General features: G+C 40.1%; 1 protein-coding gene across 1 annotated transcript in view; it reads right to left on the bottom strand.

Annotated features, from left to right (window-relative positions):
* LOC125904031 (steroid 17-alpha-hydroxylase/17,20 lyase) overlaps positions 1-16,777 on the bottom strand; it is a 47,292-nt gene that overhangs the window by 11,195 nt on the left and 19,320 nt on the right. The window contains exons 10-11 of the mRNA XM_049601297.1: positions 7,596-7,601; positions 5,064-5,153 (exon numbers count right to left, since the gene is read on the bottom strand). Coding sequence (XP_049457254.1) covers positions 5,064-5,153; positions 7,596-7,601 — 96 coding nt within the window. The remainder of the gene's footprint in view (positions 1-5,063; positions 5,154-7,595; positions 7,602-16,777) is intronic.

Raw genomic sequence — 16,777 nt, 5'->3', positions numbered from 1 at the left:
ACTGTAAAAAATATTTAGGGGCACATGTGCGCATAAATAAATCAGCCAAAGCAGCCTATATTTTTGTCAATAAAAAAAATATGATAATCTAACCGCAAATGTTGGAGGAACTCCAGCCGCCTTCCCTCTTCCCCGTGTGACACGGTTATGGGCAGTTTTCCAAGCCACTGTCGGCACAATGAATATAAGTCCCACTGTCGGCAGGGTGGAAATAAGTCAAAGTGTGGCGGAGACGAGGGACCGGGAAAAGCGGTGGACCTCCGGGGAAGCCTGCTCCGTTCTCCCCACAGTTAAGGACCGTTCACCACAGTACCGCTGCTGGGCAGGGTGGAAATAAGTCCTGCAGAGTTTCAGAGGACCTGGAGAATGTTTTAGGATAGTAATAACATTATATAAGATAATCATTTTGCAAAGATAATAAGATAATAACATTAAAGACAAAATTAAATTGCAATACTTTTTCAAAACTTGATGATTTTACCTTTATGTACATTTTGTAAACAAATTCATTAAATAATTTTGCTTGTAAATGTCTATTTGCATCATTACAGAAAACACATTATTTGAAAAATTAACATTGTGCCCCTAAAGTTCTTTGTGCGTTCCTTACTTTTTCAACTTAGGAGTACATGTGCTCCTTGGGAAAAAAGTTTGCGTCAAGCCCTGTATCAGAAATTAGAGTCAAGGTGATAGGTTGTATAAGAATTTCATTAAGACAGTTTTCTTCAACAACTACAAACAATTTCTACACACTTACAAACTGTCATTTCTACAGCAGTTTTAACAGGTTTAAGGGGTGATTTATGAGCATGCACATACTGATCATCATTTGAACAGCTCAACATCTCTATTTATGTTCTCAAAACCTTTGACACCACAAATAACTAATCTAAGACAACTAGGATTTGTACCCAAATTCATTGTAAACTCTGACTCATCCATCTCACTGTTAAGAAGCAGGAAAATAACTTAAAGGGCCACTGTGTAAAATGGGTTGAAAACCGTTGAAAACAGTGACATCAGTGGTCAAATTCTAGATTGCAGGGCTCACTCGCTCACCCCTCCCGTCGGGTAAATGATGGTGGCCTCATAGGGACAAAAAGCCTTGCGCAAACACGAGTTTTTCAGGAGTAGGTCTATCCAGCGACGAGGTGAATGTTTATTTAGAAATCTAAACCATGTTACGATATTGTAATGCATCCCTCACGAGCAGGAGACCAGAGTAGCGTTTGGGAAAAAGGCCCGTTTATTTGAGCGCTCCAAAAACTCCAGCGTAACACACACACTCCATACACACATTCTCGTTTACAATACCAAGCGGGTGCCCCCTCCCCTCTCTGCTCCACCAATCTCCAGCCCGCACACTGACTGACAGCGTAGCCGGTAAAACAGAGCTCAGCTGTTTATTTAGCCTAACAATATCTCCGGACTATAGTAGCTGCAATGGACGACTTTGAACGCGATTTTGAAGAGTTTCTTGTGCAGACACAGACCCAGAGCCATACCTGTTTGAGCCGGAGCATACAGATGAGGGACTTGGATGCTGAGCGGGCGAGACGAGAGGCTGAATCCTCCGCTCCCATTTGGCTGCACAGAATGGGATTCGGTGCTACTGCTGCCATCGTTGGGGAGATATATCATCAGGAGGAAAAGCGCCGCAGAGAGTGCATCACAAGGAGTGAAGTTGCGTCTTCTTTTCCTCACAGATGACAGTTCGGGGGTAATTCTCTCCTGTTGCGTGGTAAGTGTGGTCCATTCGCAAACTTTATAACTAAAAAAACTTTTCACTACTCTCTATCGACGAACTACTAACACTCTCTGCTGTTTCCTCCTCCTTCTTCCTTCCTTCCGCTGTCTTCGTTGGTTTATTTATACACGCGAAATGCGTTCTCTGGCTGGCTGGAGTGTCCGCTCGGGCTGCCTTACATACATGGCGGCGCAAGATGGCGACCTCTCTAAAGCAAGGCCCTTGCGACCTCTCTAAAGCAAGGCCCTTGCTATATACATATATATATATATATAAAAGCATAATTATAAGGCTACGAAAACCAAACGAATTTTATTTTATAGCGATTACACACTTAAATAAACATATTAATGGGTAGAATATTCAGATTCAGATTTGACAATAAACCATGCCAAATATTACACACTGGCCCTTTAATTAAAGTCTGAATTCTTTCTTAATCTGTAACATGTTGGTCTGGAGGTTTAAACGTATCTCCTTTCACAGAGTTGGTGATTATAACTAAACTTTCACCTGAGAAAACTGATCTGAGTTCAGACTGTTTACTTAGAGCACAGCTACACTCACAGATAACTGAGACACTCACCTGCCTGTCAAACAGCATCAAACCAGAAACCTTTTCAAGTCCAGATGGAGTGGAGTCCTGTAGGAGCAGATGTGAAGTCCAGCAGTCAGTGGCTGCTTGCTCCACTGCCATTCAGCAGAGCAACAATAAGCTAACAGGCGGAGCTAACTGCTAACAGCCACAACAGCTGTAATTAACAAACTCCACAGAATCAACAGCTCCACCATCCACAGCAAGACACACATGGCTGCTTATTCACTGCTGAATTACAGGTCACAATACACACTAACAGCTGATGCTGCTCTGGTATGAATGTTTTTGTTGGCTAGCGAAACATTCTGGTGCCGTGTATTTACTGGTGTTTACCAGCCTGACACTCAGGCAGCATTTGAAGATAATTGCAAGCACAGCTGCTTAAAATGTCCAATAGTCCACCACCAATATTTTCATCACATCTCGTCTCATCAACGAAAATGTAACACAAATTTTGTCTTAGTCTTAACTGTGAAGATCTATTTTTAGCTTGTCATCATCTTGATTTCGCCATGTTTTTTTACATGATGAAATCGAGATGACAACGAGCTGTTGATAAAAAATTTTCGTCATAGTTTCTGTCAACAAAATTAACACTGGTTTTAAGTTGTGTTGTTACCAAAGTTACAAAATCCACCATCTTCTAAAAGTCTCATGCTAACTACATCTTCACGTAGAATACCGACATTTAGTCATAAGGTATAGATAACAAAACCCAACGTTTGCAAAACACCATAATATTAATATCCACACAACGTGAAATTCTAACGTCGTTAGACATTTAATATATCATCAAACCAATTTTCATTCTGACCAAAATTATATAAAAAATTAAAATTATATATAATAAGTCTGTCCAGCATAAGAGACCGATGTTCTGATGTCCGGTGCCAGCAGGGAATGAGGTGATCACTGTTTGTATACACACGCCAGCAGCAGAGAAGCAAAGAGTGCAGCACTAGGAAGAGTGTTAATGCTCCCAGAACATGATCTAACATGACACTGATCCAGCATTGATTCTGCTGATGCTGGAGTCTATACTCTATAGTATCTCTACTCTACTCTATAGTGTTGGAAATGTGAACATTTTAGTTCTTTTCCAAACTTTACCACTGAATGTTGCTTATTTAGTCATGGACATTAATGCTAAAGAGAAAACTTTAGATTTGAAACTAACTTTTCTAGAAGCCGAAAATCCAACAAAGTTCACCAAGTTTTTACAGCTTAGAATATTATATATTTTCTTGTTAATCAAATATGATTTTTGTATTACCAGTTCTTCTTCCTCGGCTCTATGCAGATGGCAATAATGGAAGTTTATCAGTACATTGGGATGGCGAGGGGGAAGGCTCAAGCTCGCTTTAAGGGCTGTATTGGGACAAATACAAAGGTTGAAGGAGGGATTTGTCAGGAGGAGCCTGGAAAGCCGCTACATAGGCTCTTGAGGCTGCTTAATGGGGCCCTTCTGGTCTCTCAAGGGCCTGGGGATTTTGCACCTGCTAAACACAAATCTACATTTTGTTTGTGGCCAGACAAAATGTCATGTTCCTTTATGCAGCATTATTTACCTTACATAAATCGGAAAGGTTGTGCTTGTTTAAAACATTTAGTGGGATAAAGGACCACTCCCAAGTCTCAAGTCTCAATATTTTTTTTTTTTTTTTTTGGCTTAGGGGATCGGCATATACATTTAAAGTGTTGCATTTTGTATTTATTTTACCGCAGATTTTTAAAGACTGCAGATTTACAGCAATCATCATAGACAGAAACTGTAAAAACAAAGATTATTGTTTGATTTTCAAATTTCAGATGGTGCTGGGACACATCATGTGCAATGAATGCTTCCATTAGGAAAAAAACATAACCAAATCTGAGCTCAAATCCCTTTATTTTAAGTCTCATTTAAAATTTGGCCAAAAATAAAATGTCTGCAAGTACTAACCAGCATGCACGACAAGTGTTAGAAACTGAGGCTTTTCTCAAGTCTAGGATTTTGTCTTCAACTTTTAAACCTCAGGGTTAGTTTTGAAAATCTATTAACTAATCTACTGTACGGTAGAGGGAGGGTAATGCGTTTTCGGCCAATCATTTGGGGAGGCTCAAGGAAAAGTATTTGTAGCTTAGGGGAGGGTCAAAAAATTAAAAAAAATGGAAAAGAAGTCTCTCCAGATTAAAAATCAAATCTCGGTCCTGTTTAAGACATGTATAATCTGTCCCCCTTTCTTAAAAATGCTATTGCCCCCTTAACCGGTCATTTTATCCCATTCATCGCATTAAATAACAATGTTTAACTCCCTGATGAGTCCCCCACACCCACCCATTTTTTTCTCCTTTATTTTATTTATTTTATTTACTCGTTTTTCTTTTATGCTGCCTTTTTTTGGTTTTGGTTTGTTTATCTGTTTCTCTCCCCTTGTGACATTTTTTTCTTAGTTACAGCAAAACATGGTGATCTGTAAACATAGGCTATGTAAATGTTATCCTGCTTTAACAAAAAAAATCTACAAGACAGTCATTTCCCTCTGAAAAGTGAAATTAGTACTTTATGCTGTTTAAATATTTGTGTTTTGTAGTAGCCTAATAGTCCAAAAATAAATAAATTGGCTCAAGTTAAGTGTCCTTGCTTCAAAGTGCAGATGTAATATTGTAGCTTACTTTGTTACTTTCAATCCTTTCCTTTCCAAACACAGTCATTTTGTGTCCAGTATAGAGTCTTACCGTCAGTGTGTGACTCCAGTCTGCCATAGTTTGCTCTCTTGGCGCTGTGTTGTTTCTTTACTAAGAAAGACCGCGGCATGTTGTCGCCGTCTTCACGGGAGTTGCTGCGGAGTGACGGTGCTCTCCAGCCGCCGCTTAAAGGAAGCAGCTGACGACGGTGGTGTGAGAGAGCTCGTTTGTGATTCACAACGGAGGGCGGCTGTGTCTCTGTCCGCCTGTGGCCTCGCGCATTCCCCGGCTGGTCAGGTGCGAGCCAAGGGTCGCGCGGGGGAATTTCCATACACAACAGTGTTGAACCAATTACAATGAAAGGACAAGTGCAGGGGGCGGGCTCTGCGTGTCAATCAGCATACCCCAACAAAACAGGTGTATGAATGGTGATAGCTTCTCACTATAGAGGCATGGAGCACTTCACACTGCTGGAGCTGGAGCTGAAGCTGGAGCTGCAGGCACACACTTGTTGGCCTGCAAAATCTTACCTTGGCTCAACAGCCTCAACATGAAACACAAATGCACCACAGAGAGAAGAATTATCGCTTGAGTGAAAATCAAAGGGACACAAGCACACTAAGCTTGAGGTTTGCTGATAATATTTTGCATGGTAAATGTGGGACAATGTAAAAATCAACAACAAATCACAAAAGGGTATCTTGCATTTCTGCCTTTAATAAGAATGAAACAAAAGTAGTTTGACTAGGTCTATATGTATTACCATAAGATCAGTATCAGTAGGCCTATTAACCGCAGAGATAGGCCTAGTTAAGAGCAGGGTCTGTTGGGACATTTTTGGATCAAACGGATACAGGTGTCTGCTAAAAATGTCAAGTAAAAAATCAAGTTTTTTTTTTTACAGCCCAACCCAAATGTGAAAGGCACAATTTTGTAAAACGTACAAGGAGTGCATTTTCCCCAAAATTTTGCCTCCCTGGGACAGTTTGGACACTTTGCTCTGGGCTTAAAACCACAATTAAAATTGGAAAAAAAATGCAGTCTTAATTTTAACACCTTTATATTTACAATGACACTTGTTCACACATTTCTCTGGAAAAAAATATCATTTTTAAAATTATGATATTTCTGCAAATTACTGAGTCATGGAATTTGGCTGTACTCCAAGTCATAGTGGTTACCATAGGCTACATTTAGCTTATAGGTTTATGTAGGCTACTGGCTTTGTTTTGTTTTGTAAAAATAAAAGAGGAAGAAGAAGAAGAAGAAGAAGAAGAAGAAGTAGTTCATGCAGTAAACATTCATTCAGTGACTTAACAGTGAGTCTTATTTAATTAGGAAAAGCCTGTGTATTGTTTTTGTCTACTTTTTGTTCATTTGTAACAAGGTATGACCTATAGGCTAAGTAGCCTACTGTCCCAATCACCACTGGGTAACTCTCTCAACCGTTCCAGGGAGAGTAGACAGTAGACATGCTTTGGAGTCCTGTGCTAGCTACCAACAGATTCAGACAGCTAACGCTAGCATGAACTGATAGGCCAGAAAATCTGCTTTACAACATTATGTTTTTTGTATTTAGTAGAACTAAAAACAGTTTAGTTTAGTAGAAGAAAAATAACAAAAGAGCCAAAAAAAATCTATAGATTTCAAAACTGCGAATAAAGTAGGCTATGAGTTGAACTATGAAGCTGAAGGTGAAGAGGTGCTGAGTATGAGCATGGTGAATGGCATAAACATAGTAGCTCTCTAACTTGCTAAGAAGACACTATTTCAACTGTCCCCCTGTCCCAACTGAACCCGCTCTTGAATTTGCTTTAAATGCAAACTCCACTCATCCTCCATGTTTGGCTTGATAAATTCAGCATAATGTACCCTTTCACAGCACTAACGCTAACACCACCACTAAATGAAAGAAGTAGAGGCAACTGGAATCCTACCCCATTTCCACCAAAATTAGCATGTGTGCACACGTTTTTAAAACACAAGTAAACCCACAAAAATAGACTATATAGACTCCTTTCCCATTGTACTTTCCCATTGCCAGTAGAACAGAGTATTTTTTTTTTTTGGTGTGTCACATCCAGTGCTGGGTGTAAGGCGTTACCGCCAAAAATGGCTTTTTCCAGTAATGAGTTGTGTAAGGCACCACTGTCCCTAAATGCAGTAATCACATTACAGTTACTAATCAAACACTTAAGTCGTTACTTGTGTTACATAAATTCATCATTAGATCTTCCCCTTAGCTACTTAAGAGTTAGTGACGACGGGCTTCAGGCTGTTGCCAACGGGTCGTCCTCCGTGTCCAGCCAGTCAGCGGCGAACACAGGTGTGGGGACAAGCCAGAGGATGGGAGAGTTTCTGCCGCAAACAAGCACCGAGACCCAGGAAGACATGGGAGCAGCTTCATGTGTTTACAGCAGATAGCAGGAGCGAGGACAGACATCTCACTCTGCTACTCTGTGCTGCAACTTGAGTCTCACAGACACACACTTTCAGTTTATAATTGTAACATCCGTTATCCTACTAAATATTGATAACACGCTTAGTATTTTACAAATTCAGGGTTTTTTTTATTTGATGAACGTGGCGCTGATATACAAAAATGAACTAAATGACTGTGGGGCAGTGGGCAAGTAATATAATCATAACACCTTTACACACGGTAACCACTCCCTGCCTGGTCGGTGAAGATTCTCAGTCATGCATCCAGGTCATGGTAATCATAAGTTTCAATTCAAAGAACTTTATTTATCCGTTAGGAACTTCATTTGTGCAGAGCATCAGTGCGTGGACAGTTCACATAACCAGCAACACAACATAATATACCGCATGCAATCAGCAAATACCAACAATCAACCATCAATTGACAGTCAAAAATTGGAGAGAAGAAAGCTTGCCAGCACAATGAGTACATGATGAATAGGTAATGATAAAAACAATTGTTAAAAATATGGATAGTAAATAAATAAATAAAAGCAATCCATGGTCAAGTTAAAGGAGTGGTGTAAACAACCATGTACATACATAAATCAGGCATTCATGAGCCATGTACATATATATACATACAAATTACATGTACACATACATACACATATACAGTACAGGCCAAAAGTTTGGACACACCTTCTGATTCAATGCGTTTTCTTTATTTTCATGACTATTTACATTGTAGATTCTCACTGAAGACATCAAAACTATGAATGAACACATGTGGAGTTATGTACTTAACAAAAAAAGGTGAAATAACTGAAAACATGTTTTATATTCTAGTTTCTTCAAAATAGCCACCCTTTGCTCTGATTACTGCTTTGCACACTCTTGGCATTCTCTCGATGAGCTTCAAGAGGTAGTCACCTGAAATGGTTTTCCAACAGTCTTGAAGGAGTTCCCAGAGGTGTTTAGCACTTGTTGGCCCCTTTGCCTTCACTCTGCGGTCCAGCTCACCCCAAACCATCTCGATTGGGTTCAGGTCCGGTGACTGTGGAGGCCAGGTCATCTGCCGCAGCACTCCATCACTCTCCTTCTTGGTCAAATAGCCCTTACACAGCCTGGAGGTGTGTTTGGGGTCATTGTCCTGTTGAAAAATAAATGATCGTCCAACTAAACGCAAACCGGATGGGATGGCATGTCGCTGCAGGATGCTGTGGTAGCCATGCTGGTTCAGTGTGCCTTCAATTTTGAATAAATCCCCAACAGTGTCACCAGCAAAACACCCCCACACCATCACACCTCCTCCTCCATGCTTCACAGTGGGAACCAGGCATGTGGAATCCATCCGTTCACCTTTTCTGCGTCTCACAAAGACACGGCGGTTGGAACCAAAGATCTCAAATTTGGACTCATCAGACCAAAGCACAGATTTCCACTGGTCTAATGTCCATTCCTTGTGTTTCTTGGCCCAAACAAATCTCTTCTGCTTGTTGCCTCTCCTTAGCAGTGGTTTCCTAGCAGCTATTTGACCATGAAGGCCTGATTCGCAGTCTCCTCTTAACAGTTGTTCTAGAGATGGGTCTGCTGCTAGAACTCTGTGTGGCATTCATCTGCTCTCTGATCTGAGCTGCTGTTAACTTGCGATTTCTGAGGCTGGTGACTCGGATGAACTTATCCTCAGAAGCAGAGGTGACTCTTGGTCTTCCTTTCCTGGGTCAGTCCTCATGTGTGCCAGTTTCGTTGTAGCGCTTGATGGTTTTGCGACTCCACTTGGGGACACATTTAAAGTTTTGCAATTTTCCAGACTGACTGACCTTCATTTCTTAAAGTAATGATGGCCACTGGTTTTTCTTTAGTTAGCTGATTGGTTCTTGCCATAATATGAATTTTAACAGTTGTCCAATAGGGCTGTCGGCTGTGTATTAACCTGACTTCTGCACAACACAACTGATGGTCCCAACCCCATTGATAAAGCAAGAAATTCCACTAATTAACCCTGATAAGGCACACCTGTGAAGTGGAAACCATTTCAGGTGACTACCTCTTGAAGCTCATGGAGAGAATGCCAAGAGTGTGCAAAGCAGTAATCAGAGCAAAGGGTGGCTATTTTGAAGAAACTAGAATATAAAACATGTTTTCAGTTATTTCACCTTTTTTGTTAAGTACATAACTCCACATGTGTTCATTCATAGTTTTGATGCCTTCAGTGAGAATCTACAATGTAAATAGTCATGAAAATAAAGAAAACGCATTGAATGAGAAGGTGTGTCCAAACTTTTGGCCTGTACTGTACACACATAGGTCAGGCATTCATGAGCCGGATGGATGTGGGTACAAAGCTTGACATGGCTCTCTTAGTCCTGAATGCAAGTGATCTGTATCTCTGGCCTGAAGGTAGCAGACTGTAGTGGCTGTGCAGTGTGTGAGTGATATCTGAGGCTATGTGTGTACCTTTTAGTTTAACCCTTCTGTTGTAAATGTTGATGAGTGATTCCTGCTCCAGTCCGATTATTTTACTGCTCATTGTTATGATTTTGTTTAGTGGGTTGCGATGGATGTTAGATAGTGAACCGAACCAGGCTGATATGTTGAAGGCGATTACAGATTCAATGAAGCATTTGTAAAAAGCTGTCAGGACTGACTGATGAACCTGGAGTCTGCGAAGCTTTCTCAAGAAGAAGAGACGCTGCTGACATTTGGAAAAGATGGTTTCACTATTTGATTGAAAGGTGAGTCTGTGATCAATTATTGTCCCGAGGTATCTGTATGACTCAACCCTCTCTATCAGTTGGTTATTAACTGACAGGGTGGGGATGATGGTGGGGTTATTGCGGAAGTCGACAACCACTTCCTTAGTTTTTGAAGAGTTGAGGTCAAGCCAGTTCCGCCTTCTCTGGCGGAAACCCTGCAAATACTTAAGGAGAGAAAGAGGGAAGTCTGCTTAGGGGCCTACCTTGTGAACCAGCTGTGCAATGGACAAGATGCTCTGGCCTTACACCTCGTGCAACAGCCTAATAGCATAATGGATTTCAGTCATCGCTACAATTACACTGATGGGAGAAAACATATGCTGTTATACAAGTGAGGGGGCACAGTGAATGAAGTGGGGGACACTGCCCCCTGGTGCCCCCTCATGAAGCCGACTCTGGGTATATCCATCTAGTTAAGTATACCTACATTAGGATTGTTACACATATGTAAGGTTTAATACTATATCGTTAACTGGCAAATTACGCAACAATGCATTTCAAGCAATTTTACAGAGTAACTAGTTAATGTAACGAGTATTGTAACTAATTACTTTCTCCAGGGAATAATCAAGTAAAGTAAGGGATTACTTTTTTCCCCAAGTAATGTGTAATGTGCAATACATTACTTTTTGGAGTAATGACCCCAACACTCGTCACATCTACGTCACAGAAAGGCCAGAGAACAGGCAAACAGTAGACAACATTAACGTTAGGTAGTTACTTCTTTTTATCTCTTACTTACTCAGTCTCTCTTTAAAACTCAGTGCAGACTAATTTTGATCGATGTTTGAGCGTTGCTTGGGCGAAGATGGACGATGTTTTGTGATGGCGCACCATTGCATCCTACCACTTAAAGGGCTGAAATTAGTGCCTTCACCCAGGTGTTGGGTTCCCATGAATGCCGATCGGAGCAGGAGGCGATAAATACCTGTGACTACTGCAGTCATTTGACCCGGGTATAAATGCTGATTAAAACCATTCCCATTGCATTACAAATAAAGACGTTAGCAGGTGTTTTTAGTGTGTTTTTTAGTGCAGTGGGAGAGGGGTTTTAGTGAATGAAAACAGCATTACTAACTCAGAGCATGAACAGGTCCAGTTTAAGGTGGCCCCTGGTCCTCAAAATGTCACTAAAATGAACATGGACTGAAAAGAAATAGATTCAAAAAAGACCACAAGAAATGCAAAACAGCCACAAAGAGACACAAAAAAGACCAAAGAAGACATTAAGTTAGCTAAAAGAGACACAAAATGACTACAACGAGATTTAAAACCACAAAAAGATGCATTCCGACTGCAAAGAGATGCAAAAAAACAACTACTATAAAGTGTGTGGGTCTTGCCTTTTGCATATTCGTGCCCAGGAGCCCATTGTCTGATAATCTGCTCCTGAGCTATTATACAATGGTGGGATGTAATTAGGCCTACACTTACTCAGGTAGCCTACTGTCGGTGAAATTTTGAGGTACTTCTACTTTAGTCTACTTGAATATTTCTGCTTTAACTTAGGCCTACTTTATACTGCCACTCTACACCATATTTCACAAAATATTTCTTTATTTATATACTACATTATACTACTGTATATTTATCTGACAGCAGCAGTTACTAATTACTCAACAGATAAAGTTTTTAGCTAAAAACAAAAATAAACAAAAAAGATGCACTTCTAAAGACTGAAATGAAGTGGTTCCCAACCTTTGCCTCTTGCCATATTTCAGATGCTTATGAACAGTTAGCAGTTCTGCCACAGTTTCCCCTTCTTACAGGGTTTCATTTAAACAACTGTTTGAGACTTGAAGATGTCTAAAGATTTAATATTTCACAAAAAAAGCAAGAGAAAAGTCCTTTCTGCCTCTTCACTCTTTTCCTGCCCCCTCCAATTTATCTGGTGGCCCGTTAGAGGGGCCCAACCCAGAGGTTTTGGAACCACCATCTAGCACTAAAAACAAGCTCCACTATGAGTAAGTATGTAAAACTTAAATTAAATCATCTATGAGCTACATTGTGTCCTCTTGATCTATTGTAGTGATGAGATTAATCTCTGGGAGTATGTGGTGAAACAGTCTGATTTTCCAAATCCATCCATGGTGCAACAGTCTCTTTTAGAATGTCCTGATGACAGAACAAGTGTAATGTTTGAGATAAGGTACAGATATCCTGCCTTCCTGTTTCTAATGTCAACACTTTAGTTTTTGCTCTCATGTTTGATACGTTTAAGTTAAAGATCTTAGACTTGTTTATGCACTCAGTAGATATATTTCTGTAAATTTTGGTCACAAATAAGTTAAGATCTGTGTAAGTGAGCACTTCTTCTCAAGATAATCCATCTACCTGACAGGTGTGGCATATCAAGATGATGATTAAACCACATCATTACTACACAGGTGTGCCTTGGGATGGTCACAATAAAAGGCCACTTAAAATGTGGAGTTTGATCACACATCATGATGCTACAGATGTCCCAAGTTTCAAGGGAGCATGTTATTGAATACTTGACTGCAGGAATGTCCACCAGAGCTGTTGCCTGTGAATGGCCCGCAATATTATGAATCATTTTTCCCCTCATCTCACAATGGCAGGACTATCATACAGTTTACAGACATGCATCAAGTAGGAACTACAAAGGTGGAACTCATTTTCATAATCAGATGGTAGACAAGCAAATGCACCGGTTACCCAACAACAAAGAGTTGACAGTGAGGACCACTTCTTTTAGGAGCAGTTAGGGATGTTGCTGAGTACTGCCATTAGCATCAAGCTAGCAAACAATGTTATTTCTTCATAATGAAGACGGACATAAATTAAGAAAATTAAAAAATAGTGGCCTTGATAAAGTTAATGCATCGCATTGTCATTTTAAACGCAACATTTCCTGTATCTGTGTCAAATTAAAAGCCCATTTTAACTTAGGTTTAGAGAATCCCTTCATTTAAAAAAAAAGGCTTTAATTGTGAAACATTTGTAGGAACTTGTGGAGGATTCAGTGACTTGCGTGTTTGCCTACAGTACTTCTAATGTAGCTCCTGCCATATGGTGGCGCTATTTTACGTTACCACAACATTTCAGCTGGCACATGAACAGACACAGTGACTGAAATAATAGTAATAATAATAATAAAAGGACGAGAATAACCCAATGACATCACACACTTTGTGAAAGACGACTACGGATAATTGGTGTGGCCCATCATGTAGTGTGTCATGTCTGTCAGCCAAGTCATGGCACAAATTTATGACTCCACAATCACCTCATGTGACATAGTGACTGTCAGAATGGACAGAAATGTCATGTAGTGTGAACCTGGCATTAGACTTTCTGTTGCAAAGTCATGAGGCGTCCAGGACTTTTTTTTTTTTTTTTTTTTTCCAAAAGATTTATTGAAAAACACAGTAAAGTATACAAGAACAGTATACAAGCAGTGAACAAGAACAGAGTAGCCAGGGGATATGTCCATATGTCCTTACATTACACAAAAACATCTAGAGCAGAGCATATGTTTAAGGTCTTGACAGCTTTTTTGTTGTCAGAGCTATCAATAAGCTGTATGTATTGTTTGACATCTTTGAGAAAATGAATAAAATTAGGTTTTTTGCTGCTGTATTTACATTTGTGAATAAAAAATTTAGCCAAAATTATTAACAAGTTTATAAGAAAAAAACCTTTTCCTCTTTCTTAGAGCACTTGTAAAAACAGAAAACAACATTTTCCCAAGATAAGGTAAAGTCTTTGGAGACATAGTCTATAATGAATCTGCTGAAATCTTTCCAAAGTTTTTTTGTATGAGGGCAATGCCAAAATAGGTGCAACACAGTCTCTGGGTGGTCCTCACAGAAAGAACAGTCTGCATTTATGTCCCTTTTGAATTTTGCCATGTAGTGGTTTGCAGAATAGTATTTATGAATAATTCTGGAGGAAACTTCCTTCACCTTATTGGTGATGAGATACTTGTGTGGAATCATCCAAACCTTGTTCCAATCAATATCATTCACAAAACGATTCCAATATGTGATAACATGCGGAACAGAGACAACATCTTTCTGGAATAAAGCACGTATATACAGTACAGGCCAAAAGTTTGGACACACCTTCTCATTCAATGAGTTTTCTTTATTTTCAGGACTATTTACATTGTAGATTCTCACTGAAGGCATCAAAACTATGAATGAACACATGTGGAGTTATGTACTTAACAAAAAAAGGTGAAATAACGGAAAACATGTTTTATATTCTAGTTTCTTCAAAATAGCCACCCTTTGCTCTGATTACTGCTTTGCACACTCTTGGCATTCTCTCCATGAGCTTCAAGAGGTAGTCACCTGAAATGGTTTTCCAACAGTCTTGAAGGAGTTCCCAGAGGTGTTTAGCACTTGTTGGCCCCTTTGCCTTCACTCTGCGGTCCAGCTCACCCCAAACCATCTCGATTGGGTTCAGGTCCGGTGACTGTGGAGGCCAGGTCATCTGCCGCAGCACTCCATCACTCTCCTTCTTGGTCAAATAGCCCTTGCACAGCCTGGAGGTGTGTTTGGGGTCATTGTCCTGTTGAAAAATAAATGATCGTCCAACTAAACGCAAACCGGATGGGATGGCATGTCGCTGCAGGATGCTGTGGTAGCCATGCTGGTTCAGTGTGCCTTCAATTTTGAATAAATCCCCAACAGTGTCACCAGCAAAACACCCCCACACCATCACACCTCCTCCTCCATGCTTCACAGTGGGAATCAGGCATGTGGAATCCATCCGTTCACCTTTTCTGCGTCTCACAAAGACACGGCGGTTGGAACCAAAGATCTCAAATTTGGACTCATCAGACCAAAGCACAGATTTCCACTGGTCTAATGTCCATTCCTTGTGTTTCTTGGCCCAAACAAATCTCTTCTGCTTGTTGCCTCTCCTTAGCAGTGGTTTCCTAGCAGCTATTTGACCATGAAGGCCTGATTCGCGCAGTCTCCTCTTAACAGTTGTTCTAGAGATGGGTCTGCTGCTAGAACTCTGTGTGGCATTCATCTGCTCTCTGATCTGAGCTGCTGTTAATTTGCGATTTCTGAGGCTGGTGACTCGGATGAACTTATCCTCAGAAGCAGAGGTGACTCTTGGTCTTCCTTTCCTGGGTCGGTCCTCATGTGTGCCAGTTTCGTTGTAGCGCTTGATGGTTTTCGCGACTCCACTTGGGGACACATTTAAAGTTTTTGCAATTTTCCGGACTGACTGACCTTCATTTCTTAAAGTAATGATGGCCACTCGTTTTTCTTTAGTTAGCTGATTGGTTCTTGCCATAATATGAATTTTAACAGTTGTTCAATAGGGCTGTCGGCTGTGTATTAACCTGACTTCTGCACAACACAACTGATGGTCCCAACCCCATTGATAAAGCAAGAAATTCCACTAATTAACCCTGATAAGGCACACCTGTGAAGTGGAAACCATTTCAGGTGACTACCTCTTGAAGCTCATGGAGAGAATGCCAAGAGTGTGCAAAGCAGTAATCAGAGCAAAGGGTGGCTATTTTGAAGAAACTAGAATATAAAACATGTTTTCAGTTATTTCACCTTTTTTTGTTAAGTACATAACTCCACATGTGTTCATTCATAGTTTTGATGCCTTCAGTGAGAATCTACAATGTAAATAGTCATGAAAATAAAGAAAACGCATTGAATGAGAAGGTGTGTCCAAACTTTTGGCCTGTACTGTATGTCTATTGTTATTACGAGAAAGGGTCGAAAAACAGATTTTTCCTATATGAGAATCAATTGGATTAGGTACGGAGACTGAGGGGAGAGGGTTAGGAAGATTTCTAAAAAGTATTAGAGTACCTGAGGGGATAGCGTCAAACACTATAGCAAATTCCTTAGGAGTAACAGGAAAATCATATTTAGATAAAAATTCTCTATAGGAAAGCAAAAGTCCCTCTTCATTAAACAGCTGACGTACCAGAAGAATTTTGTTCTGAACCCATCTTTCCATAAAAAGTGATTTATTCTTGAAAAGAATGTCTCTGTTATTCCATATTAAGTACCTGTGAGGTGAGAAGTTATGTTTGTAAATTAGGGACCAGGATAGGAGAACTTGCCTATGAAAAGCTGACAATTTTACAGGGAGTTTGTCTACATTATAATTACAACTGAAAATAAAGTTTAAACCACCAAAGCGAGAGAAGATGTACTGAGGAATGAAATTCCAGATTGAGGCGGGATTTTTAAGAAAGTGTCGAGCCCAGTTTATTTTAAATGTATTATTAAGAGTAGCAAAATCTAGGAAGTTAAGCCCCCCATGTTCATAGTCATTCATAACAACTCCCTTCTTAATATAATGTGTACGATTTTTCCAGATAAAATCAAAGAGTAAACGGTCAACATTTTTGGTGGTTTTATTATCCACATGTATGGAGAGAGCTGCATAGGTGAGCTGTGAAATGCCTTCAGCTTTAGTAAGAAGGACTCTGCCTTTAAGGGACAGGTCCCTCTGCAACAACTGATTTAATTTAACTTTTGTTTTTTGAATGATTGGGTCAAAGTTCAGATTACATCTCAGGTTCTGGTCTTTAGAAATCAAGAGCCCTAAATAGGTGACTTCTTCTTTGACAGG

This window comes from Epinephelus fuscoguttatus, linkage group LG16 (genome assembly GCF_011397635.1).
Source record: "Epinephelus fuscoguttatus linkage group LG16, E.fuscoguttatus.final_Chr_v1".
Classification (NCBI taxonomy): Eukaryota; Metazoa; Chordata; class Actinopteri; order Perciformes; family Serranidae; genus Epinephelus; species Epinephelus fuscoguttatus.
The sequence above is the reverse complement of the archived record's forward strand: the minus strand, read 5'-3'. Positions and strand labels throughout refer to the sequence as shown.